The 26,492-nt window shown below is 40.4% G+C and overlaps 1 protein-coding gene across 1 annotated transcript in view; it reads right to left on the reverse strand.

Annotated features, from left to right (window-relative positions):
• Positions 1-223: 223 nt before the first annotated feature.
• The window catches only part of ofcc1 (orofacial cleft 1 candidate 1), a 77,770-nt gene continuing 51,501 nt past the window's right edge, over positions 224-26,492 (reverse strand). Inside the window, exons 19-24 of the mRNA XM_079361603.1 lie at positions 25,966-26,218; positions 25,307-25,470; positions 21,996-22,155; positions 5,702-5,899; positions 587-725; positions 224-415 (exon numbers count right to left, since the gene is read on the reverse strand). Of these exons, the coding sequence (XP_079217729.1) occupies positions 342-415; positions 587-725; positions 5,702-5,899; positions 21,996-22,155; positions 25,307-25,470; positions 25,966-26,218 (988 nt within the window). The 3' untranslated portion in view covers positions 224-341. The remainder of the gene's footprint in view (positions 416-586; positions 726-5,701; positions 5,900-21,995; positions 22,156-25,306; positions 25,471-25,965; positions 26,219-26,492) is intronic.

Consider the following 26,492-nt stretch of genomic DNA (forward strand, 5'->3'; position numbering starts at 1 on the left):
TGTGTCTGAGCCTTGTGTCTACTGGCTGAGAAATGCAGAAGTAATACCATTTACAACACAGTTTTTACTGCCTTTAATTTGAGCCTGTTGATGCCTTTTATGATGAGCATTTTCTTTATTGAATAAAAAAGATACCAGGGAGTACTTCTGGTATGTTTACCGGTTTGGAAAGGTTGTTGAAAAGCTCTCACTTTTACAACGTGTCTTTAATGTTATAATTCAAGAATAACAGACAAAGGAGACACACTTTAAGTAGCGTGAGAAAACACAGTGCAACATGGAGACTGAGGACAGTCAATGACTTACATCATTGTCAAACAATCTCCTCCTTTGCTTTGATGTCATTGGCTGAGGTCCTGCAGTGCAAAACTGGAACCACACCCACTTCCTCCGACTGGCTCAACACGATGATACCCTGAGGGAACAAAACACTTAATGAAACTAAGTAAATTCTGTTAAACAAACAAACAGGTAAAGAGGTCACATGTGTGAGGATGAGGTGATCCGAACTCAAACATGGTGCGCATACATGATAAAACATACTTTTGTAAGAGGGTACACTGTTTTTAGTAATAGAAGCACTCACTTCCAAATAGTTTCCTCCTTTTTCGTAGATGCTGTGGAGCACTTTCACCTTCCTTGTGCTCTCGTCTATCAGCAGAGCTCTGACCTTGGGAAGGCACCATCCTAGTGGAATTTTCAAACCCCTCCATGTCCCCAATCACCTTCAGAAAGACCCAAGCAGACGAGAGTCAGCAAGAAAAGAGCATAAACTTAACTGTAGTACTCTAAAAAATTAAACCCAACCGTTTCCGGAAACCCCGGAGCCGTATATATCAAACATCATAAAGTGCAGGTTGAACTTGGATGACAGTGACTGAGATTGGCAGGAGAACTGCTACTTTCCTCGAGGCCTGCAAGTAGTGTTGTCATGCACAGTCTCTACCTCTGTCCTAGTGCTTAGAGTGAACTTGGAGAAGAAACAGAAACGGATACTTTATATGACACACTACCTCTCGTCCCAGAGGGGAAACAGCTCACACAACTCCGAGTTGGCCTACTTATGTACAGCAATGTAAAAAATACAACTGAAATCCTGCTGGTGCGTGCGATAAAAAAATGAAAAATAAACCGTCTATTTGTCTTAAAAATAAATACCTTAGGTATATGAAACAAATGAATGCACTGCAATTTATATACACACATATCAACCAGAAATGTAACACAGAGAAGAAGGGTTAGATCAAAAACACGTCTGCATTCTTTCCACATATCTTCATCTCTATGTTTCATCACGAAACCGTCAAGAAGTCGTGTCAAAAAGCTGGCTGGCTCTTTTCTAAAGTTGAAAATTACACAGATAGAGCAGCAATTGAGACAACTTGAAAAATGTGCTGGAGAGTGCCTCTTTATCTAAAACTAGTATAAACTTGCCAGATAATTACATGCGGTGTACTTTGGAGAAGTCTTCCTGCTAAGCAGATATGGCTGCCAGGGAGGCATTAATCTCCTCATGCAACATACAGTACGTGGCCAAGGACATTCCCCCTCTCTCCTTTTCTGTGTCTCGAATACACACACACACACACACACACACAACATACAGAGCACACTCACTTCCTGTATAAATCATATTCATATTTCTGAGGGCTGCTGATGACCTCACGGCAAATGAAGCGTGGGTCCTCAGCTCCGCAGCGGCAATCAAACATGCGGCAGAGTAATTACAAAAGAGGGGTAGGAGGGAGAATTGATGCGGTTTGTCAATTGATGTTACTGAGAGGTGTTTTTCTTTTTCTTTTTTTTTCATTCAAAGGTTAACTTCTTCATATTCTTCGCATGCTAAATTAGGTCAATATTGGTCCGGCGAAGAGTCGTTGTCATGTGCAGACTGATAGCGGGCTGAGTCATGGAAAGAAAAGACAAAGGGGCCTTTTAATGAGAGATCTGATGGCATATCAAGATGATGAGGTGTCCTAATGAAAGAGCACTCCTCTGTATGGAGCTCTTAGATCCCTTCCTCAATTGTCCTCACTGTATTTTGTGTAAATAAAATCAGCATATTGATCATTTTCCCATGGAATAAAGATCTATAAATTAAAGGAGACATTTTCTCCTAAAATCCTGCATATTCTCTTAAAACTATCTGCCATGCTGAGACTTCAGTAATTTCATGCAATGCAGCTCGAGCCTTCCTATGTGACTAAAACTGCATACCTTTTGTTTCTACAAATGGTTGAGCACATCCCCAGAAAACGGCATGAAAAAAAAAAAAACACAGCTGAAATTGCAGAGAAAAGTGTTTTTATTTAGACAAGTCGCTGGAGATGCTCATCATCAGCGTTTTTTCCGAGCCATAAATAATTTGCGCAGAGAGGTAATATTCAAGCTGGCAGAGCCTTAGTTGTGCATCTTTAATGGAAGTTTTACAGAAGCTGAGCCAGTTCTTGCATATGCTGCAGCCTCCCATATGGAGGGAAGGAGACAAAAGGAGCACAGTTGGCTTGTCCTATCTTTTATAAGTCCATCGACACTTAAATGCTAGCCCCAGAGAAAAAGCGACACAGGGGGACATAAACCCACTGTGGTTTTAGGAGGGAAGATAATGACTTTGCCTGCATTAATTTCTTCATCAGCCATCTTGTTTCTTCAGACAGAGTGGTTATGAGGCCTTCTCTGAAGGTCCTAGGTTATAGAGATGCATTTCCCCGCATAATTTCGGCCTTAACAGTTGTTGTCAGCAGCTCTTTTTGTGAGTCGGCAGCTGGGGAACATCTGTTTATAGGTAATGAGTGTTTGAAAAGCTACACCTCACTTTACCTTTAATGTCTTTTATTGGAGCACACTGATGGGAATGTAGCTTTAACTTTTTGTATTGTTGTGCTTCAGCTACAAGATTCTCCCAGCATGGTCAATATTACAGACACCTGCCTTGGGCAACACGCTGAATGAGAGCATATGATGGATCATTAATATTAACTTTCTTTAAACAGAATTCAATATGCGAGTCAATAAAGACTTCATTATCGTTATATTTTTTACTGCACACCCACAACTCAAAATTCTCTCCTATGTTGCTAACGATGTAACAGGGGAAAAAAAAGAAGTTTCAGTCAACAGTGCTGGTTGAATAATGTCTCAATAAACAACATAAATATTTGGTTTCTCATGACTCTTGTTCAGCCGCTCTTTCTGAAATCAAACAGGACACACCTCACTGTTCGGTTTCCCTCCAAACAGTGTCAAACAGTGTCTATAGCTCAGGGCCCTTCTTCCAGGACTTGCTTTTTAAGGTGTTCGTTTAGACAAATTTTGGGTGTAAATTTGAGGATATTATGCAAAGCTGCTTCCCCCTGGAGCTGTGGTCATGTTAGTCTAAGGGAGGAGCCAGTCCTCCGGGGCATTGGTGTCCAGGACACTGCCTGCGAAAACAAAGCTCTTTAAAGGAAATGAGCCATCAGTCAATATTTCCTCAGTAAATGGAAACAGACTTTTTAAGTAGCAGGATTAGTCTATTTAAGTAAGTGAGACAGAGAAATGGTTTCAGTTATTATGCAGGAAAATTCTGTTTCTTCTTGTCACTGTCTTCCTCCTATTTTAGATTCCGTCTAAAAATTTGAAACCACATTATAAAAAAACAAACAATTTCCACTTTAAATTCTTCATATATATATATATATATATATATATATATATATATATATATATATATATATATATATATATTTTAATTATAATGAGATGAAGAATAAAAGCAAGAAGAATGGTTTTTAAAAAGACTTCCCCGTGCACACATTGTCTAATTGTAAGGTGTTATATGTTGGTAGAAATAATGTCAAATGTACCTCAGCATATTCAACATAAGTATAATAAATAGTATTACTTTTTATTGCTCAGCTCAAGAAGGATCCATGTAACATAATATTTGTCTAGCAACGTTGCAGTGTAACCACATCACCATAAAACATACTATTATCGGGATAAGTGAATAAAGTAATAAGCCTGTACAGGAAAAACCATAAAATTGCTTTAAATGTCATAAATCTGAGAACGAAGGAGAAACTTCTCTGCCCTACTGTGGTCACTGCATCTCATAGACGAGCTCTTTCCTATTTTATTCTATATTTTTTATCTATTTAATTTTTACGGAAGTATCTGCACGGCTGTTATTTCTCTCCGAGGAGCTGTCACCTTCCATCTGAAGGCCAGTTTGTACACAGCACCCTGTCGCAGTGTGTGTATCGCTGCCAGAATTATATAAAGCGCTAATAAAATCAGCTCAAGTGTTCTTCCGAGTGCTGGAGATGCCCTTTGGTGATTCCTGGATCGTGCTCTATACATAAAACCAGTCTATATATTCAGGGGAGGATTAGTTTTGAATATGTAAAGTGGGGGTCCCTGCTGCGAGGCGAAGGGGAATGGCACCGTGCTCTCTTGGCGATGCCGTGTTATCGCTCCCCACTACCAGCGGGTGAAAGAGGATGCTATCGGCATCTCGTGCTACTGGAGGTCCCTGCCTGTTAAGTTGTAAGGAACAGACAGCAACACCCAAGGGACACAGTGTGTGTGAGAAAAAAAAGAGCAACCGAAAGATAGCGTATGTGTGCGAGTGTTTCCCAAGGACAGCTACAGATATCTTTCACTTAAGGTTGCTTCTATGAAAATCACTTCATAGTTTATAGAATGGAGACTCGGCAGAGGAAGGCGAGGATTTAGCATGGCAGACATCGTAGGAACTTATCTTTTCAAACACGCATAACCCCACACGCAGAAAACTTGTGCAAGTAAATTTGTGTCAGCATCTGAATGTGTGTTTATTCAAAGAATGAGTGTTGTAGATCTTTACATTCCATTTTTTTCATGGTAAATGTTGATATGTGTATGTTTGCCTGTGCTGTTTGGCTATGAACAATCCCCCCAGATGTCTCATCTGATATGCACAGGTCTAGAGGCTACACACACACAGACAGTGTGACACCAGTAATAAATATACCATGCTGTGTGTTTACTCACATAAGCTCACCATCACTCAAATTATGACGGAGAACCATTAGAACGCAAAAGAGCCTCAGAGCTAATTGTTAGCGCACATAACCCCCCACTCCTTCACTCTACTGACATTCAAACTTCAAAATATTAATTTTGTCGAGACGATCCAGGTCGCTCTTGGGCGACTGACAGAATGATTGAGGAAAGGAATGGCTTCTCGCTGCTGCAGCAGTTGTCACAAAGCTCGACTTTTAATTAGGCAGCAATCTGTGAATCAGTCTGTTTCTGACCTGCCTGTCTGGCAGGGACTCACTAAAAGTTGACACATTTGATACACAGTAAACTATGGGGAAACACTGGATCAACTTCATTAATGTCCTCACACAACGTAAAAACACTGAAGTTCTGACTATTTTAGTTGTGTAAAATATGATTTACACAATGAATGAGGTATTGATCGCTTTCTAATGCCCTGTTTGAAGTTAATAAATAATTCAATACAGTTTTAAACAAAGTTTTTTGGCCTTTCATGAATTGTTCTTTTTTTTTTTCTCTTAAAACGAGAGAGAGATGGATTGAGAAGTGTTGTAGATAGATAGATAGCTGTTGTTGATGGCGTATGTGCTTAAAAGCGCTTTGAGTGGTCAGAAGAAGAAAAGTGCTACATAAGTTCCATTTACCGTATATTGTCAACAATATATAGATATCCCACCTCAATTATAGCCCCATCGGGTTGCCTGAGGAAGTGCCTGTATCTTTGTTTCCTCCCACTTAGGTATAGGGTGTAGATTGTCACATGGGTGCTGGTGTCTCCCTCTGGTTGGACTCGAGCCTCTCTTGGGTATTCACTGGGGGGTGCAGAGCTTGCTGATGGGTCTTCCACTGTCCATATATAGTCATAGACTGCAACCTGATCAAGTACAAGCATGAAGAGAGATCATTGTACCATCAAAGCATACACATAACTCTGCAGCGAAGATCTCAAAAGTGCTGCATGGACATGTTTTATTGTTGGAACATCAGACCAGGAGACATTGCACGTGACAAAATGTATTAAAAGAAGAAGGGACGGAAGTTTAAAAGAGCAACGTTTCTTAAATTCCATTGACAAAATTCCAATATCAAAAAAATCCATTTATTTCATTTCAAATCAGCCCAAAAGCTTACCTTATAAAGTGCAGGATTTTCATGTTAATTACATACAACTGCAGCCAGCAGATAAGCACCACAGGCTGCTAATTCCTAGCAGTGCACGAGTCCTGTGGGGCCTGATCTGCGGCAGGTGAACAGACAGGTTGTGTTTGTGATCATGCATACATATGTATAATCCTGGTGGCAGGCTTGTTTATGATTCTTTGTGTGTGTGTGTGTGTGTGTGTGTGTGTGTGTGTGAGTAAATATTGGGGGGGGGGGTGTGCTTACACACCTGTAATGCGCTGCCCCTCTGAATTAGGGTGAGACACGTGGAGCAAGCGGAGCGTGTAACATGTTATATAGGTCATGTAACTCGAACTCATCCATGTGTGAAGATCATGGAGGCTCCATCTTTTTCTGATAGTGTCTGCTGGCGAAGGCCCGAGAGTGTGCATTATGGGAGATCGTATACATCACACAAAGTAAATAAAAAAAAGTAGCATGTTTGTATTCCCACACAGTTCATGTAACGAACCAATGACAGAAGTGCTTCGTTTAGATTCATTCAGTCACACACAGTCACGAAGAGGAGGAAGTTTTTCCAGTCATTTGTAAAATCCAAGGTGACCCTCTAATTGGCTGCATAATTATGATTCGTTTAAAAACACAGAAAAGGGGAAAAAAGCCAAACTCATTCAACGGGCCATAAGTGGCAGGGTCAGGCTGAAGGAGAGGTTTAATTTGGTGGTGTATCGATGTCACCCCACAATTACAAACGTTTAGCCAAACACAACTCTAGGCACTTCACCAAGGTAACAGTGGGAGCCATTACCCTACTCGTAATTAGAGACTCTGCGTAAACTGCAAACCTTATGAGCAGAAAGGAGTTCATTGTCAAAATGTCAAAGAGTTACATATGCTGAGAAAAGGAGTAGCTGAGAACATTTAAGAAGGTGTGTTTGTTTGTGTGTGAGAAGGTTGATGTGGGGACACAGGGATACATCTCTTCAACGCTAATTAAGACTCTCATTAGTGAGATCGCCACAACTGCGCCTTGCCTCCAGCCTGGCCTCGGACCACACTAGGGTAAAGTGATTACCTGAATTCTTTAAGTACTCAGCACCTCAGCTAGGCAGCAATCAGTCTGTTTGGATAGGGTGTGTATGTTGATTTGCTGCCTTTCTTTTCTTCTTCTTTTTTAGAAACAAAAGTGGAAGTGTGCAGAAAATCCTGGAATTCTTCCTGTTGCCTGCCTACTTTTTACATTAAAAAATAAATAAAAATAAATCTTAAGCCATGTATGTTGGGAAGAAAGAATAATTAAGAAAACACATCTTTTACTGTACTGGTCACAAGTGTGCTGGTGACCTGGTTGAGGCCCCCAATCCAGTATTGTGTAAACCAAGCTGTACAGTGTTGATAGAAACACCATGCTTTTATTCCTCTGTACTCTAAGTCACTTTGGTTAAACACACCTGCTTCAATCCCCTTGTGTAGTCTGCATGTGTATGTATTTTGGCTTGCATGAAAATAGATTTTTTTGATGTTAGCCATGCCACCATCCTACGCTAATTAGCACGTGAAATCCACTTGACAAGACCAGACAAAAGCTTGAAAAGGTGTTTGTGTGTTCGGTTTGGGTGATGCCATTTCATGCAATGCACCATGGCTCTCAGGATGCATCATTGCTGAGACACAAAAAGGAAAGAGCATTAAGGGGCCTGTCTGCTCCACACTACTCTGTTCTGGTCTGTTGTGTTGCGTTATGATGCTAGCCTGGCTTCCAGCCCTAGCGTGAGTGCTCTCTCCACTCCACCATTGTTCCATTTGATAGCACTAAGTGACTGATTTAGGTTCAATGCCTGCATGGAGCAGACAGGCCAGCTGTGGGTTAAGCAGATAGCATTCAAGTGAGCTAACCCAATTCAAACCCAATCAGGCCGGGATTTATTGTTGGGGTCTGTATTTAGAAATCTGATAGACTCTGCATCAGTCTCTTGACTAGCATCAGGAGAGATGGGCCTTATTTCTTTTAGTGGACGACTATAAACGGCAAACCATGTTTTCCAGCAGGGACATAAATTTCAGGATTTGTAGACATTACCGCAAATGGGAGGGAGGGACAGGGCACAGGAAGTGGGGATGGCACAGCTGCAGACATGGCTCCATGGTTCACAAATATAGTCTGTCTGTCTTTCTGTTAGAAGATGCGATTTCACACCAACCGAATCATACCATACTACATCTGAATGCAGTATAAAAGCAATCAGTACTTAAATACAGATGCCTGTGGAAAGCTTTTCTTCCTAAAAATCCGCTGTGACTTGTGACAAAATTTGACTGGTCTGTCAATCACTTTTATTCAAGTGTGTGCACATATAAAGTCTGTCAAAAGATAGATTTGGAATTTCAGAGATGTTTTGTTAGTTTGCTTTTGAAATTATAGGCATCACTGCCCCAGAGATAAATGTTTGTGCATACAGTTTCTAAAAAGGGTATTTAAAAATGACCCACTCAGAATCTAAACCTTAATTAGGTTGTTAACTTGCGACGAAGCGCTAAAAGGTGGGGAGACAATTTCTGGGAAATAAATGGTAGTTTTCCACTGGGTGACTGGTATACTAATGTGTCTGGGAAATGTACAGGGCTTTCTATAAACATATCTCACACGTCCTTGGCTGTCACAAATGTCTAACTTTTTCACAATTTTGTGACATGACGGGTATAAACACAGTGTCTGGAGCTGACCATTATTTAAAGGACATTCCCACTGTGACTCCACATGAGATGTCCCAGCTGACAACCAAAACACTTCCTGAACTTGACCCTATGACCTTGCTTAAAACTTTGCTATTTTCCACTTGTTATCAAAACACAGAGTCAAAATGGGAGCCAATCACAGGCCGAGACAGATATTCCAAATTCACATGAAGTCAGCTGAATTGTGCATTAATCCACATAACGAGACCACAACAGACAAAGAGACGCTCACAAAGGAAGGGTTTATACTTATATTTGAACCTTTCATCCCACTTTATTCCCTACAATTTTTGATAATAAAGAGTTCTGCGACCATATCCACTTAGATTTTTATTACTTATTCCACCTGCTTTCTTTCTCACTCTATTGTGACTCTTTCTTCTGTTTCCTGTAAGTTCAGAATCAACCTCATTTGTCCGGTGTATGCACACATCATGAATTCGACTCCAGTTAATTTCTATGTAGTGTTTAAGAATAAATGATACATTTTTAAGCCATTATTTACATGCTTAAGTGAGAAAATAGTGTAACGGTGGGGAAACAATAAAGTTCCTCTGACTCTGATTGTCATTCTGAACCGTGACTAAATACGAGTGTCCACATTAGTTTACCAGGCTGTTAGTGTATGATTTATGAGTACTTATACATGCATATGTGTGTGTGTGTGTTTGTTTTGAAAGCAGGAGGGACAGAAAAGTCAAGCAGGAAGCCTTAGCCGGGCTGGCGACTGTCCAGCACAGGAGCCTAAGGCGTGGGCACGAGTAAGCCTGTCAGTCCTCCTGATCCCTTAATGATTGATCCAAACTAGATAGCCATCATTACCACTCAGGCTCTCTCTCTGTTTCCAAGGTCCCCATGCCACCATCTCATTTTTACCTTCCATTTGCATGTTCCCATTGACTAATGTAATCTTTCTTTTCTCCCTCTCTCTCTCTCTCTCTCTCTCTCTCTGTCTCTCTCTCTCTATTTCAATCTCCATTTCTTTCTTTCTCTATCCATTTCCTTCTAAATAATAAAAATATTGCAGCACAGTATTTTGTATGAATAGTGAGGAATACTTTAAGCCTGTTTAAAGTTCTCTGGACTCTGACATGGTACATGCTGTACCTCCGTTCTCTATCTCTCCCACTAGTTCCCCTTTTAAAAACAAAAGCTGCTGACCTTCCCTCCATTTCCCACCTGAACACTTCCTTCAGCCGTTTCCGACCTTTTCCAAGCACAAAACATACATGAGCGGGCTGTGGGTTTTCTTCTGCCACGATCATTTTAGTTTGTAGTTCTGTCCCACTTGGCTTTAATTTACAGTGTGAAAATAATTAGAATCTCACTTTTGTGAAGAGTGGAGTGAAAATGTAAACAATGCTTCCCTGCGGGCGGGTGCTTCATCACTTTGACAGGTGCATTTGAATTTGCCTGGGTGGCGGACAGGCTTGGTTATTTATGTGTCAGTCGCACATGGAAGCCCCGGCTGTGGCTGGGACTATGGTTGGGACCGAGACTTGGGAAGAGATTGGAGCACTGTGGGATATAGGTTTTGGATGTGAGGGAAAGCTGAGGGTGGTGCTGGTTATGGACCTGGTACATGGAAAGAGGATGTTGTTGGTTCTAGCACTAAAGGAACAGCCAGAAATGAATAGGAAAAGGATGCATAGGAAATGGATGAATAGGAAAAGGAGCTGGATGTGGAGCTGGCTGATTATATTAATACTAAGAAGAGGACGGGAGAATACTATTATAATACTTTAAATGGACTATTACTGGAGTAAAAAGGTATCGCTGGTTCTGGACATAGGACTGTTTGTGCATAGTGAACACACACACAGTACTAGACTTAAAAATGAATGGTGACCTCATGGGGTGATACATGAAGACTGTGTTTATGCATAAAAAAGCTCACAGATCCATTGCACTCTCCGAAATGGTCGCAGCTCAACTGAAATTTTTTGAAAAACGTGTAAAAAAAGAAAAAGAGGCAGATTTGAGTAAAATTAAAAATACATTGGCATGGTCAATGGAGAGAAGAAATGATCTCACTGGGATGAGCAGCTTTGCAGCAGATAACAAAGGCCAACTTGGTAGCACCCATTACGCTCCAGATAATATCAAGATAATAAATAAAAAGGCTGCTTATGGATACTGTTTACATTTTTAAAGCAACACTGTTGTTTAGCATTAAGCTCTGTATGGCTTATTTGCTTTCAACTTCATCAGTGACCAGCTGTATCTTTAAACTAGACTTTGATTTAAACAACAATCACTTTTAGGCTCATTTCATGTGTTTTAAGAAAGTAAGACTGCTGTTTTATTAGGTGCAACCATATGATAATGATTTCTTTGTACATTTTAAAACAAAAGGCAGTCAGAACATGAAAATGCAGCGGGCACACAAGCACAGATAGAGCAGAAAGAGGCATCAATGATTATTGCCAAGTGAGAGAAGAGGTAGACATGGTTGCTTCTTTTGTCCACAGATCCTCATCCGCGCATGCACACACAGAGACACACACGGACACACTTACACTCATCGACATGCTCACACACACACACACACACACACACACACATACATCCTTGCTCACAAACAGACAAAGCCTCACACAGTGAGGCAACGCATGCGTGCATCTCTAGTGCCTGCGGGCGCTTGGGGCTCGGCAGCAGGGAGTTGGGGGAGGGAGGGGGGAGGGTTGTGGAGAGGTGGATGAGTGGTGGTGGTGGTGGGGGGGGGGGGGGGGGTGTACTGTGCAGAGGCTCTCTGAGCTATAGAGGGTCAATCCCTCCACTACACCAGCACCGCCCTGTCTGTTAGAGCTGGCCCGGGCTCAAGGCCTCTTTGCCGAGAACTCGGTTTATACCGCAGACACATACTGGAAGTAGACACGCACACGCTCACAAATACATGCAACACATGCACTGTATTTCACACATCCACAAACAAATTTCAAAAAATAGGCTCATGCAGTATACCGAAATACAAATGCACAATCTATGGAGGTCAGACGGCACAAAATCACTTGCTCATTCATAGATTTCAATGCATGCATGTACACACGGGCACATATGTACGAACACACTGACCTGATGCAACACATACAGATGCGGGGCCAAGACAGGGCACAGCACATTGCACATGACTTGGAACAGACAAAACCACAAAGCATAAAAGACCACCGACGCACATGCATGGATAAGCCAAGAAATGTCAGCCATTAGGATGGAAATAGATATGCTATTATTGCAAATTTGGCCAATATGTGGACGGTCGGCAGAAATAATTGAAGCAGCTTGAAAATGGCATGGATGCACACTGTCTGCGTTGGGCCTGATTTGGCTGAAGCAAAGGTCTGTGTCTGGTTAAACGCACCACTGGACAAGACAGGCCACCCATTCATATAGCATGCAGGGACACACACACACACACACACACACACATACACACACACAGAGTGATAAAATGGCAAGTACGCTGCAGTGGCTTTTCATCCACTCGCCTCTCATTACTGAGGTTGTAAAGCAAAGATCACCAACTATAAATATTTCAGCTCGAAGTTAAAGTGCAATAACACACCCGATCTGAAAGTAGCTCAGACCAAATTGGACTTCGAGAAAAGATAAACAAGCAACAATGACTATATTTACATTCAGAATAAAATGAGCAACTTTGAAGAGATTATCCGGAGAGATAGTATCTCTGAGTGCCTGAGATAATCCAGAAAATAAGATATGCATAATTCACTGTAACTAATCTCTTTTGCAGAAAATAAAGCCTATGTTCCGAGCCTACAGTAAACAACTCAGATATCCCATCTTTTGCTTTAACCATTTCTGACTCATCCCTAAAGTGATCATTTACAAGGTTTTTACATAGAAGCATATTAAACGTCAGCTGCAAGTTGACCTCATAAAGGCAACTGTGTGCTTCTGCGCACTTATGATGCTTATAATAATGTCCGTTAAGATATGACTGAAAGTTTCATTTTCATTCATTTTATCTTTCCTTAGGTTGGGGTTGATAGGAACAGGCGATCTCAACATTGAACACAAGAAGTGTATGCAAATTTAACACATCATGAGCAGGAGGCCCATATTGTTGAGTGACATTGAAGTTGTTTGCGTTATATATCATTAGAAGAATAAGCAAAGAATGCAAAAAGGGTCAATGTGAGGGAACAAAAAATCTTCTTCATGCGAACATATAAGAAACCAAAATTCATTTTCAATAAATGACTTGTCACACTTGACCACACATTCCAATACAGGTCCCATTTCTTTATTAAACTGAGGGTACAATGATAGCTCGATGATACCAAAGACTTGGCTAAAGCAGTGCTTGTTAACATGCCTCTGTCAGGTAACCCCCCCCCCAAAAAAAAAAAAAAAAAAAAACACACACACACACACATTCTTACTAACACATTTTTAAAACGTGCTCAAATCTCAATGTCAATGTCAGAAACCCCAGTTTGGTATTAAGATGCTGCAGACAGATGCCAAAGTTGAGTGTTGCCTTTGATATCCAAAATTTGACTTTGGAGTAGCTTCAACCTAATCAGGCCTTGGAGGCTGGAGGTGATAAGTATCCAAGCCAATAATCAAAATGGGAGCTGGGAATGAGTGGTATGACACACACATACACACATTCAGATGCACACACCACTGTCCACACACACACACATGCACATATGAACACACGCCATGTCTCTTTAAGGGTATAAGTGAAACCCTTATGAAAAAAAAAAAAAAGTCTATCTCTCCTTAGGATGTCATGTGGGGCTGTTAAGACGCGACACCTGTCACGATTACCAGACTCTCTTTATCCCCTGCGGGCCGCAGGAAACGGTCAAGGTCAAACTCTTTGAAGGACAGGAAGGGGAAAAGGGGGACAGAAGTGACTAACGACGGACAGTCACAAAGGATCAGATCTGTCAAGTGTAAGCTGTGAAACCTCTGAGGAGTCAGGAGCTGTATATGGACAGGACTCATAATATTTCCTCAACAGACATAATTGACTTGTGTTGCCTTAAGATTACATCCTCATAAATTAAACATCAACTTTCTGGTTCAACTCTTTTTTACCCAAAAAATCTTTGCCAGGTGGTTTGGTTTTGAAAACACCTGAAAGTTGCGTGACATACGTGTTCTTCATCTTTGCTCTTTTTGTAGATCAGGACCACAAGGCCTTAACTCTCAGTTTGATGGAAGAAGAAGGATGGTAAATAGAGAATGGGAAAGGGAAAGGCTTCTAAAAGTGGTCAAATCTGGAGTCTCTCTAACTTCTTCCAGATGGACTTGTTTTGACAGCTGACGGGCGAAGCTTCATATTATGAAGAAATTAAAGGGAAATCTTTTCCTCGTTGATGGAGTCATAAGAGGCAATTGTCTGAAACATCTGAAGCGTTCAATCTTCTGGAATAATTTCCAAGAATCTAAGCTTGATCCCTTTGTGTGACACAGAGATCGACCTTATGGTTAAAGCACTTCCCTCTTTTGAGTGGATTTCACTTTATCACTCTCATATCCCCTCCCTCTTTTTTTTTCCATCAGAAAAGCTGCCCAGACCCAGGCTTTGGTAGATAATGACATCCTCTCCTTGGATTAATTGTGAGGGACACATTAAGCAATGTGGCTGACACTCCCTGTAATTAAAGTGTTCACACCGACAAGTTCATACTGGAACACTCTATCTTTCTCTTGCTATGGAAGTGCAGCTGGAACTGTGGGCATATTTGGAAATGGGATGAGACATTAAAGTGAAATGTTTTTTTGAGCAAAGTGAATGCATCACCTTGGAGATTTCATATGAAACATTTCAAACTTAATTTCAATGTATGTGTACTTATTCATCTTTTTTACTTTATGGCCTTCAATCTATGTCAATCTTCTCTCCTTCCATCCATGAGCTACTGTTTATCCTGTTCAGGGACATATTAACCCCACACATCTTGAAATACATTTGAATCACACATACGTCATTATCAGCTAATTTTAGGGAGGACTTTTCATTATGACATGGCTCTATCAGTGTAAAGAGCGAACCCTGATTTATGTGCCCTTCTCTGACTCTGACTTCACTAAAGGGAGAGACTCATATATCTAACAAACTTAAACCATGATAAATATTATTAGTTAAAGTAAAAGTAACCCTAAAGAAAAGTGATTGTCTAATTCTGCCTTGTACCAGTTACTCTGCTGAGCTTTGTTTGTTATACCAATAAAACTGGGACATTGCTAATATCTCTTCTTGTCCTCACATGCTCAGGCTTCTTGAGAAAGTCTGGTTATTTTTTGTGAGGGCTCAGCAGGTGCTATCAGAGGTCAAAGAAGAGGTAGAAGAATCACAGCAATTAAGGCATACTGGAAATGGTTTCAAGGGACAGAAATGATGGAGAACAGCTCACTTCTCAAAGGTTTTTCATAGTAAAGTTGGTTCAATGGTAAAAGTCTACACAATTCACTGAGCAAAGGTTTCCTTTGAAAGCTGTTGGTGGAAAAACGTGTCTCGTGTAGACAAACAAAGGTGTCCTCTTAGAGAGGACATGTATTTTTCTTTACTTAATGCATAGGCTTTAAATGTTGCTAGGCACTGTACATAGATGCACTTCATTTTTGTCTATAAGTTCTTATTATCTGAATTAGGATAGAGGTGAGAGTCCATCTGTTTGAGCTTTATCTATTTTTTTTAACCAGTGAGCACCACTTTCACACATTGCTGCCCAGCAAAGTCCATGACCTTTTCAGCAACACAGGCATGTAGCCTTTGCAGTCATATCTCATATTGAGCTCCCTAATGCTCTGACTGTGAAAGCTGTGCTTGCTGCTGCATTGCTCCTGTCCTTGCCTGCCTGCCTGCTCGCTATCGCCTCAGGCCATTGGGGCCCTCAGCGCTGTCCACAAAAAAAAAAAAGAAAAAAAAAACTCATCCGCTGTAATTGAAGAAGCTACTCTAATGTGACATGCACATTAAAGCGCACAAAAAAGGTTTGTGTGCACTGTAAACTGTAGCCCATCTTACACATGCACAGTCAAAATGCACACTGTCTTATACAGGCAGCTACGCAAAATACGCACACACATGCATGCTCACTGACCATGCACATTTATCTTTGGAAGAGGTTATTGAGGGGGTTGGGAGGACTCTGATGACCCCACACTTACTCACGTGCACATGTACATACACACACATGCACACACACACACACACACACACACACACATACACACATGCACACACTAAAGACCAATAGTTGCCCTCTGACTCCAGTCGACCCTACATTGCTACTGAAGCACTCAGCTCCTCTGCTCATCTCCCGGTGTTCCTGTGTTGCTGTTTTGGGTTCCTGTTCAGGAGCTGAGGGTTCTATTGTTGTGTGACAGCGGTTCCTGTGTATCCTGTCACAGCCTACTGCTCCCTCTGTCCCCCTTTTCTCACTAAAGATTCCTCTTCCTTTTTTTAGGGGAGTTAAAAATCCCAGGTGGCCTCAACCATCACACTTTCCTGTATTGTATGTAGTGGTAAATATAGCAGGTGAAATAATCATTGATAAGACCACCTTCACACAATACTTTGTGTGTTAAATTAAAGGTTATTCAGATGCGTAATGTTAAAAGTCCTTATTTACATTTATTCAAAGGCATTTATAGTTATTTAATTGAAAAAGGAGCATTTTCCTAGATCTGTTCTGTGTTTTTTCAGGTGTTTTCAGCTAATAACATTGGGTTTTGATTTATTTGTAGAGTCAAGGCAACAGAAAATTGCTGAATTAACTGTGGAAATAAGATTATGGATACAAATGTTCTTTTATGTCACAAGATAATGTGTAGCAAAAGATGGCCGTGGTTTCTCATTGGTCAGATGGTACAATTATGTCACTTCTGCATGTTAAGTTGGAGAACACATCTTCTATGATTAACAGTCAGCCTTCTAGACTCAGGTTATCATTACCATCCAATCTGTGCTGCGTGACTCTCAACAGGTTTATTCCCCACCAACCACGCTGCTGTTGCATAGCACCTTGGGTGTTCCCAAACTTGCCCGCTGGAAACCCATTACCGAGACATACGGAGACAAACGGCAACGAAGGTACGCAAATGTTGATGCAATCAAGTTGCGAAAACATCTCCAGGGCCCCCACTCAAGCCCCCTCCCCCCTCCAACCACACTTCCCCACTTCTTTTAATCTCTCCCTCTCTCCTTCAATTATCACAATGTCACCACCACTGGGAAAGTTTCCTTCCCATGAATTAACAGGAAAAGAGCATTTGTAGTGGGTACGCTGGTTCTCTACTTTGTCATTGTCATGGCGGAGGCTCTGACAAAACAGTTTGCATACCTGCTTAAGTATTACAGAAATTAACACCTCCCTTCCAGGTACAGTAATCAAGGGGGTGACGGGAGACAATTAATTAGGTCCATCTGCATCACTGCCTTTACATAATTAATGGGGCTCATTACTGAACCACGAGCAGAAGCTGTAGCACTCACTAGCTCTGAGCATGTTAGCACTATGGACTTTTGTAGTTTTGTTTAATTTAAAACTTGATTTATTTTTCAAAATAAATGTGCAGTGTCAAGTGCAGTTTCCTGACAAAATATGTTCATATTTAATGTGTTTATTCTGCATCTTTTGTTTACTGCTAAAGAAAATTAAACTAACACTGTCACAATGCCACTGAAATCATAAGAGTCCATTGGCCGTTATTGCTGGCTTTTTACTTTTAATTATTGCATTAATCTAATGTGCTGATTAACATTTTTTGGACAACACACACCACCCCCTACACACACACCCACACACACCCACAAACACCCACGCACACACACACACACACACACACACACACACACACACACACACACACACACACACACACACCATGGATATTTAACACAATAGAAATAGCACAACCCTGTGTATTGGTCTGAAAGCTGCATAGAGGTGCAAGAGTCACAAAATAGGAAATAAAACTGAAAAATGGGTTCTCGTCGTTGATCATGCATATTTGGAGTGGCAGTGCTATTGCTCTGATCGTCGTTCTTTATTTCTACAAACATATCTATTTGGCTTTAATTTCGGCTCATATTGGGAAGTCAATGTTATTTTTAGAAAAGTCAATGATATATAAATTCAAGGGAAAAAAAACTCATTTTGGGTCAATGGTGTCATTTGATATTGCAATACCAGGCTCAGCCACTAGCTTAGCTTTAACACTTAACACAATTCTTGGGTGTTTAGTTTCCACTATCTATTGATCTTTGCCAGAAACTCTTCTTTCTCACTTCCTCCAGAGATCAAAATCAAAAAGCACAAAGATGCATTGGAATTCGACTCATTAAACATATTTGCTTTCATGCTGACATCTCAAACTGCGAGAAATATATGTACCTCAAAGCAACTCAAACTATCGTATGTCATGGAATCTATCTATGATGTAAAGTTAATTGGTGAGAAAGTGAAAGTTAAATGATATAATGTTTTATGAATGTCTTGTTTGATAATAATGGGCCATTTCCAGGTTGGTTATTGGATGTGAATTATTTGTTATTGTTTTGGGGCTGGAGGGAGAAACAGATAAGGTATATTTTTGTTCAGTTCTCAGTTACAACACAGTGCAGCCAAATGAATAGTTTTGTATTTTTGGCAGTTTATTTGACTTAAATTAATGTTACCATTTGTATGCGCCATTTATTAACAGTAGTGCAATATTGATTATGCCCATGACATTGAGAACCCTATAATGTGCCAGACACTAAATATGGCCCCAAAACAACATCATCACAGTTTCAGACTGTCCACTTATCCAACTAGCATGTTTTTTCATTAAAGTTGTTGTGATGTTGCCAGTCATGATCAGTCATGACCAATTAAGATGCAAGAAAATGTCAAATCTAGAAATGAAGTGAGTCAGCTGGTCAAGCAGATGAAACTACCTTAAATTAATTTAGAGGTTTTACAGGTTGACAGAGATGTTTTAACATTATTGCTGTGATATATCACCTACTTTTACCTAGTCTTAAAAGACCTCAATTTGTGATTCTCTAAATAATTTACTATTTTCCGTTTCTCTGTCTTGCACCTGAAGTACAACTGGCATCAAATGAGGCTAAAACAAATAGCAGGTATTTTCACTTCCTGCTTTCCCCAGATCTAATTTGCGGACAATCCTTTATCCTTTAAAGAGTGTGCTGTTCAATAACTTTGTAAAATTTGGCTCAATATCAGACTGCTGCTGTTCCTGTGTGTGCCTTGTTTTCCTTCCCCTCATTCCTCCTTTCTCTCACTCTGCTAATGAAGGCCTCGTGGCCCACTGTTATTAAAATTACGCCCTTGCCTCTGATATTAATTGGGTCCGTAATAGGGAAAGCGTCGGATTCATTATTTAATTGCAAGGGCACATTTGGAATACAGTTTCTGAAATGTATTTTTAATGAAAAACACTACATCCTGACCTAATCATATCAACCTTATTCTATCTAATTAAGGATGCAAAAAATCATTAGAGTTGCAAAATATTAGTTTCAGCTCTGTCAGGCTGCTCCTTTGCTCGGCTTCATGAATATTTTTTTTCCTGTCTGTGATAAATAGTTAATGAGGGAAAAGTGACAAAAATTTGCATGTGGGCAAATTAGTTTAATAGGGATATGTCTTTGCTGAGGTGGGAAAGTGACCCTTTTCACGGGAGAAACTGTTACAATAATTATGGAATAATGGCACAGCCCATCTTATTTGGATGAAAAATGGCCAACTTGAATAATGTAAAAATCATAAAATGCAATAACCCTAAATTTTCATCATGCTGGAGAATGTGTTAACGTGTTAGCATTATATCAGTTTAATAACAGCAAATTAGGGGCAATATGAAGTACGCTGTAATTGTTGCTGTGGCGGGAGATATGCAGTAATGCGAGGATGATTTAGCAGAGCCACCACAGCAAGAGGCCATCAGCAGCTAAATGAAGCATTTTCTTAATCACAAACTTTGGGGCTTTAATTTGTTTCAAAGTCTCCAAACATTGGGAGGTTTAATTTTCTCCCAATAAACAGCACCATCATCATTCCATTAGCAGCAGTGTAGTCACCTCTCAGAGCCAGGGCTGCAGTTCATTAGAGCTTACAAGACGTGTGTTTAAAAGGACATATAGAGGGGAAAGCTGTTTTAAACTCAGTGTATGCAGTAAGTTGTGCATAAAACATGTTATCTTGTGAATTTAAGCTGATTTTTTTTTTTAGATAGGCCTCTAAGATAAAAAAAAAACAATCAACAACAAGGTGAGATGACCCCTGACTGTCAATGCTCCTCATGTTGCCATTTCTCTCTCCCTGTTCAGGTTCCCTTTAGGTAGAGATGGGCGGAGCCAGTTTATTTGATTTAATGCACTTGCAATCAGACCGGGTACTAAATATAACTTCTCAGTCTATCTCTTGCTCTCTCTTGCCATCATCAATTTTGGTTGTCATTGTTTTGCCCCCACAAATGTGTAATCACTACAGATTTACAGACTGCATTTGTTTTATTAGGAAGTTTTGCCATTATTGTTTAAATGACGTTACACTGTATGGTCTCCCTTTTTGTCAAGCTCACTGAGCCTTTGTTGTGACAAAATACACAAGAGACAGTACAAACCAAAGTCAACAACAGAACTCAGAACAATACAGGATTCAAAGCATTTTTCAATAAAACACGAATACAGGAGGCACAGGATCAAACATGACATCACGACTGAGTCCTCCTTAAAATCTGTGTGATCCAAGTCTGGATCCAGTTTGAGGAAAATGATAAAATGATCATTTGTATCATTTCATGTAGTGAACAACAGAACTTTCTGCAATAGATGAAAAGCAAATTTGAAATTTAAAGTGTAAAGCTGTGACTGTTAACCAAAATGAATATGTCAAAAGAAGATATTATTGTATTTTTTATTGGTAACCATGTTTTTATTAACATCACCAATTTTTAGTACCTTATTTTGTTTGTTTGTAAAGATTATATCCATTCATGCCAATAATGAGTTTACAGTTAAATGTGACCAAGGAGTCAATTCAGAACTTAACAGAGGAAGTTGAATTGTAGTATTTAGACTTTCACAGAAATATGAGCCAGCTTGACACTCACACAAACATATTCTAAACAAGCCTTTTTAAGCCCCCGTTTAAGCAAAATGGGCATCATTTCAACATTAGCCGGTCCATATTTAATGAGAAACAGATAAACCGACCTATTTGTCTGGTTTTATTTTCCCCTTTTACAGACATATGAACTTAAACAAGTAAAGATCACAGGAGTTAATGAACATGGAGAACACCGAGCGATGTGTGCCACTAACAAATCCTACAAAATAAATTAAAAGGTACTGCAGTTTGATCGCCGTGCTCTATTTCCCTTATCTCAACAAGTCACATTTTCAATCACTATGCAAAGATTTCTGGTGTAGGCTCTGTGCTAATACAGTGCCCTTCCTTCTGACATCCCTATCAACCTACTCTGGGCTGTCAAACTAGCACCAGTATATATCAAGATTTACGCAAACTGGGACTCTACATTCCCCATGACACTGAGTTGTCCACATAAAAAGAACGCCCAGTGTAACTTATGCACTCAAGTATGTGTTGATTGAGCAGTCTTTCTTTAATGAAATATCTTTGGAAATTGGTTTCCACAGACTAATCAGGCAGCCCGCTAGCCGGGATTCTGTTTTGGTAATTATCTTGTACTAATTAGAATAGAGCTAAAGACCTCAGAGATGAATCCTCAGCTTTCTGAAATGTAACTAAAGAAAATGTAATGACATAAAATTAGTGTATTCTATACACCTTATTGGACAAAATATCTTTGTTAATAGTGACCAAAAGAATAAGGTATAAAGAGTGTGAGAGTGCATGATTACCATGAATAAAAGCATTACTCAGAGTATCACATTTATCCTGCTGAGCCTGTCTCTCCTTTTGCTCTGTAACATGGGAAAGACCCCCTCCATACACATAGAATTAGAGAATGTGACCTTCGACTCATTGCCTTGTTAAGAAAACCTCTATTAGCCCAATTAATGATTAAGGGTTTGAGGAGAAGACCATTGTCTTAGAGAGACAGCAGAGGCTGCACTGTGGTGAGATGCTTACCTTACGCCTCTCCCCATTAAAGCCTCTCCACTGCTCCGCTTTCTTTACAATGTAGCTCAGCTCCTGATTGGACAGCTCCAGGTCTTCAGGCAGGAAGTACGTCCCTTCCTTAGCTGTAAGCCTCTGAAAGATGTCCAGCATGCGGCCATTGTTGTGGAATCTGATGAGGTGGAAAAGGATGTGAAGAGGGAGAAACTGGAGCAGGAGTTGCACCGTCCTGAATCACTGTCTTTGCCCTTTAAAAGTCACATGGGGTCAAATATGGGTCATATCTGAGGTCAAATTGTAAATACCTACTTGTACCAAACAGAATGAAGTCCAGATTTTTACTTCCACATTGGCTGTCTTTTGTGGATCAGGTCAACAGACAGTAATCCCAACTTGCTGGAAGATCATATGAAACTTCTATTGATTACACAAAGCGTGTTTGCAGAGTAAGGCTCTATAAATATATAATACATCAATTCCAACACAATGAAAGCGCAAAAAGGAATCAAACAAATTGGCCAGTGAGTGGGAAGCACTTTGTTAACACAAGCTGACTGTAGCGCTGTCTGTGTTTGACTGTGTGTCTGCGTGGTTGTACATCTGTTAATGTGTGGGAGTCAGATCCTGGGATCCTCTTCAGTGTTAATGCTGAGCTTCAAAGACGGCAGATGCAACAGACGTGCTGGTTGCAGATGTGTCTGGAGAGACGGGCCTGAGTCACAAGTGAACATTCTGCACAGCAAAAGGCGTATTGATTCATACCTCCAGATGAGCGCACATCACCAAAGTGTTATTTTTTCCTTTGCCACACAATGGTGCACGCAGCCAACCCCTAAAAAGAATCACCATGTCTGTAAACAAATGCCTTGGCTGACCATCAAAACCAGCAGACCTTGTGCCCTTCCATAGAGATTCTAGCCTGTCAGAGGGTAATCAACTCTCAAATAAAACCAACATCAAGGAGACCGGGATTTATACAAGATGCCAGTGCGTAGCTTTGAACCCAGCATCATTCCCCATCACTCTTGGGAGTTGGATGTTTGTAGAATCTTGACCTCAGACACAGGAATAGCATGCATTCATTTTCATCCTACACTTGAATTGTGCTTCTCATTCATTTATGCTGCCTCTCTCTTGGATAAATTCAACATCTTTGTATCTTTGGGATCAAAACAGTCTCCGGTCTCTGTGTTGCCAGTGCTCTGGATGCAAGTTGTGTTACTTATATCTGGGGTTTGACCTGGATTATGATGGCTTCCATCAGCTCTCCTTCAGTATAGGGAGTCTTCTAAAGGACATAGGTCAACTTATGGACTCCATTTAGAAATCAAATATTTTAGAATATCCACTACAAAACCACTTCAGTGGAATAAAAGGGAAGGCTATTTTCAAAAAGGGTTCTATGTAAATAAATCAATAATGATTATCTTTTATCTATTCAAATTCAATCAATTAATGGACTGTTTGTGTTACGATATGTTAAATGTTTGAAACTGCTTAAACTGGAATTCAAAATTATGCCTTTTATTTTGGATCCATTTACATGAATTTTACAAGATGCCGAAAACTATGGATGAGTATTCCTTTAAGAGACACTCAACTAATCATACATACAGTACACATACACTATTTACATCAACACACTTGTGTTGTATATATATTGTGAGCGTGAGCCGAAACCCACAACAATGCAGATACAGTCATTTAATTGTGTAAAGGAACGCAAACTAAGTACTTTTATTGTCATTTGGATGTAACTACACGCATATCGATGTCACTTTATTCTTTGTGGTGTTTATTAAATTTCCAGGGGACAGAGGTGTAAAGCACAGCACTGATGTGTATTTTTACAGCCAGTGAATAAGGGCTGCCTAAAATGTAATTAAAAAAAGGATAACAGTCCATTCTATCTATACATATAGCCTGGGGCGTTTTTTTAGAAATAGGTCACGCTCTGTGTCAGAGCCCCTTCCTTGCAGCCAATAGGAAACTGTAACCCATAAAATTATCAGCCTTGCTTCAGCCTCGTGGCCTACATTCAATACAAACCCGTGTGGCGGCTGAGTGGCAGAAGTCATTATTCCCGGCTGCTGTTTTAATATTGTCCATTTAGCCGGAGCCCGATAAGCGTCCCGCTTACTGAAATTAGATGGCACCCTCTCCTCGGCTGCCAATCTCAAACTGATTAATTCAATAAGGGTTTCCTTACATTTTGAGCTCTTAATGGAATTTGGCCTTATACAATGGTAGGAGAGCACACCTTGGATAAAAACTGTGTTACATTATTCTCTAATTTATCAACCCTCCATTCTACTTTATTACATCAATGCTGCAAAAATAATGTCTTTCTATTATTTAAAAATGCAATAGTATGTGAGGGGGTCTCCTTTAATATTCTAAATAATCTACTGTTCGACTGAACAGTTAAGGACTAACCTTTTTCAAATAAACTAAAAGAGATTCAAACTTTTCAAATTGTTTTTCCTGTTCATTTAAGCTAACCAGTCAAAGATGCTCAAACATAATATAAACCAAGCCAGTGAATGTTTCAGGATGGCTGACCTCAATCTGCAAGACATGAGTGGAACATAGTGCATTAAGATGCTCGCCACCATGTATATGCAGTCCATTTCAATATGTATGAAACCTGCAGTGATACCAACCATGCAAAACACTCAGCCTAATCGGATAATGTAAGGGGGTTATATGTTCACGCTATATCAAAACACATCTAACTTTTGAATTAGAAACGCTTTCAATATTCCAACCCGTATGGTGCCTTCAAAAACAGCAACTGTGGGGTGCATGTGTGTGTTTCTGCTTTTGTGTCACGTAATGCAATGTTTATGTGTGTGAGTGGATGTGTGAGGTTGATGCATAACTGCATAAGTAATTCCATGCGACTTTAAAATCAAAAAGGATTAGATCAACATTTGTTTTCTTTTCCTTTTTTCTTTTTTTTTTGTATGTTTGTGGTTTTCTGTGGACACAGGAGGGAGATAAACGGTGGATGCGGTAGAACATGGAAACGCGGCTGTGGGGGTGGCTGGTTCAGAGTTATTCCTGAGTGGGTGCTTGAGAACTGAAGGCTGGTGAGGGCTGAGTGTTTCAGGTTCCTTCATTGGCAGACTTGTCCCTACAGGCTGAGTCAATTCAGCATTATCAAAATAACAATTCAAGGCTTTGGGCACACTGTGAGGCACCAGGTAGGGTTAGACACAAAGGTCAAAGTCATAAGTAAATGAATATTGTGGAAAATATTGGAAATGAAGTATGATGGCTCATACATGTAATACTCAGTCAGAAGTATCTGTGTGTCTCACCTGAGGAGGTAAATGGACAGGATGGTGATGGAGAGCAAGAAAAGCACTGAATACAGGAAGAGAGTGATGATCACTCCAGCTGCACCTGATTGGTCGGTTCGATAGAAGTGCCAGTACAGCTTGGCTGCGTCACCCACCGGCGTGTCCGGGCTGTAGGCCAGATGCTGAGGAGACAGAGGTTAACAGAAAAGATGGGAACAAAAGACAAATCAGTAAGTGTTAGATGTATAAGACTGGACATATGCAATACGGAGAAGCTGCTGCTGAAGACAGAGATTGATCGAAGGAAGATCACGTGATGGCTTCAGGACTGTGTGTCACATACTGGTCAGCTGGTTTTCCTTTCACTGCTTTTGGTTCATAGCTGATTTTCTCAATTCATAAACACATTCAAGGCTCGGAAGGTTTATTTTTTTAAGTATAATAGAATTCTTATTCAAATTATTCAGGATCTCTTTTCAAGCAATTCAGTGGACAACAGTCCAAATCATTTCTGTCGCCCTCCATGGCAAAAAACAACACTCATCTAACCTTGCACATTTATTTCCCACCCTCTCCTCTAACACCCCTTTTTTTTGTAATCTAAAGTCACTTTGCCAAGATAAAGTGAACTCCTATTTAAAGTGCACAAGTGTCCAAGTTATTTTTAAGTGACTTACCCCGAGGACGGCGTCCACTGCAAAGACTGCCAGGGGGTCGAGGACTGTCCACACTCCCTGAGCCATGATAAACTTTGACGTGAAGGAAGGGAGTGAGCCAAATATCTGTTGACAGCCCCATCTGATCAGAACCAGCAGGAACGTAACGGCGTTCAAGGTCAGGGGACCCACCACCACCATGGCCAGCTCCTCCCGGGTGTGGAGCAGAGAACCCTGGTACAGCAGGTCCACCGTGTGTGCGTGGAACTGGAATCTTGCGGGAAAGGAAAAGGAGGATGGTGATGCACAAGTTGGTAGACTTGTGAAGTGTGCATGTGTGTGTGTGTGTGTGTGTGTGTGTGTGTGTGTGTGTGTGTGTGTGTGTGTGTGTGTGTGTGTGTGTGTCTCAATATGCAAGCAGTTTATTTGTGTTTGTGATGCAATGCAGCTTAAGGGCAACTGGTACCAGCATTTCACACTCTATGTTAGCTTGTTTGTGGATGATCCAATCATATTTAATTAGTTTGCTGACAATTAACATTATAGGT

Source organism: Symphodus melops (genome assembly GCF_947650265.1).
Source record: "Symphodus melops genome assembly, chromosome: 14".
NCBI classification, from domain to species: Eukaryota; Metazoa; Chordata; class Actinopteri; order Labriformes; family Labridae; genus Symphodus; species Symphodus melops.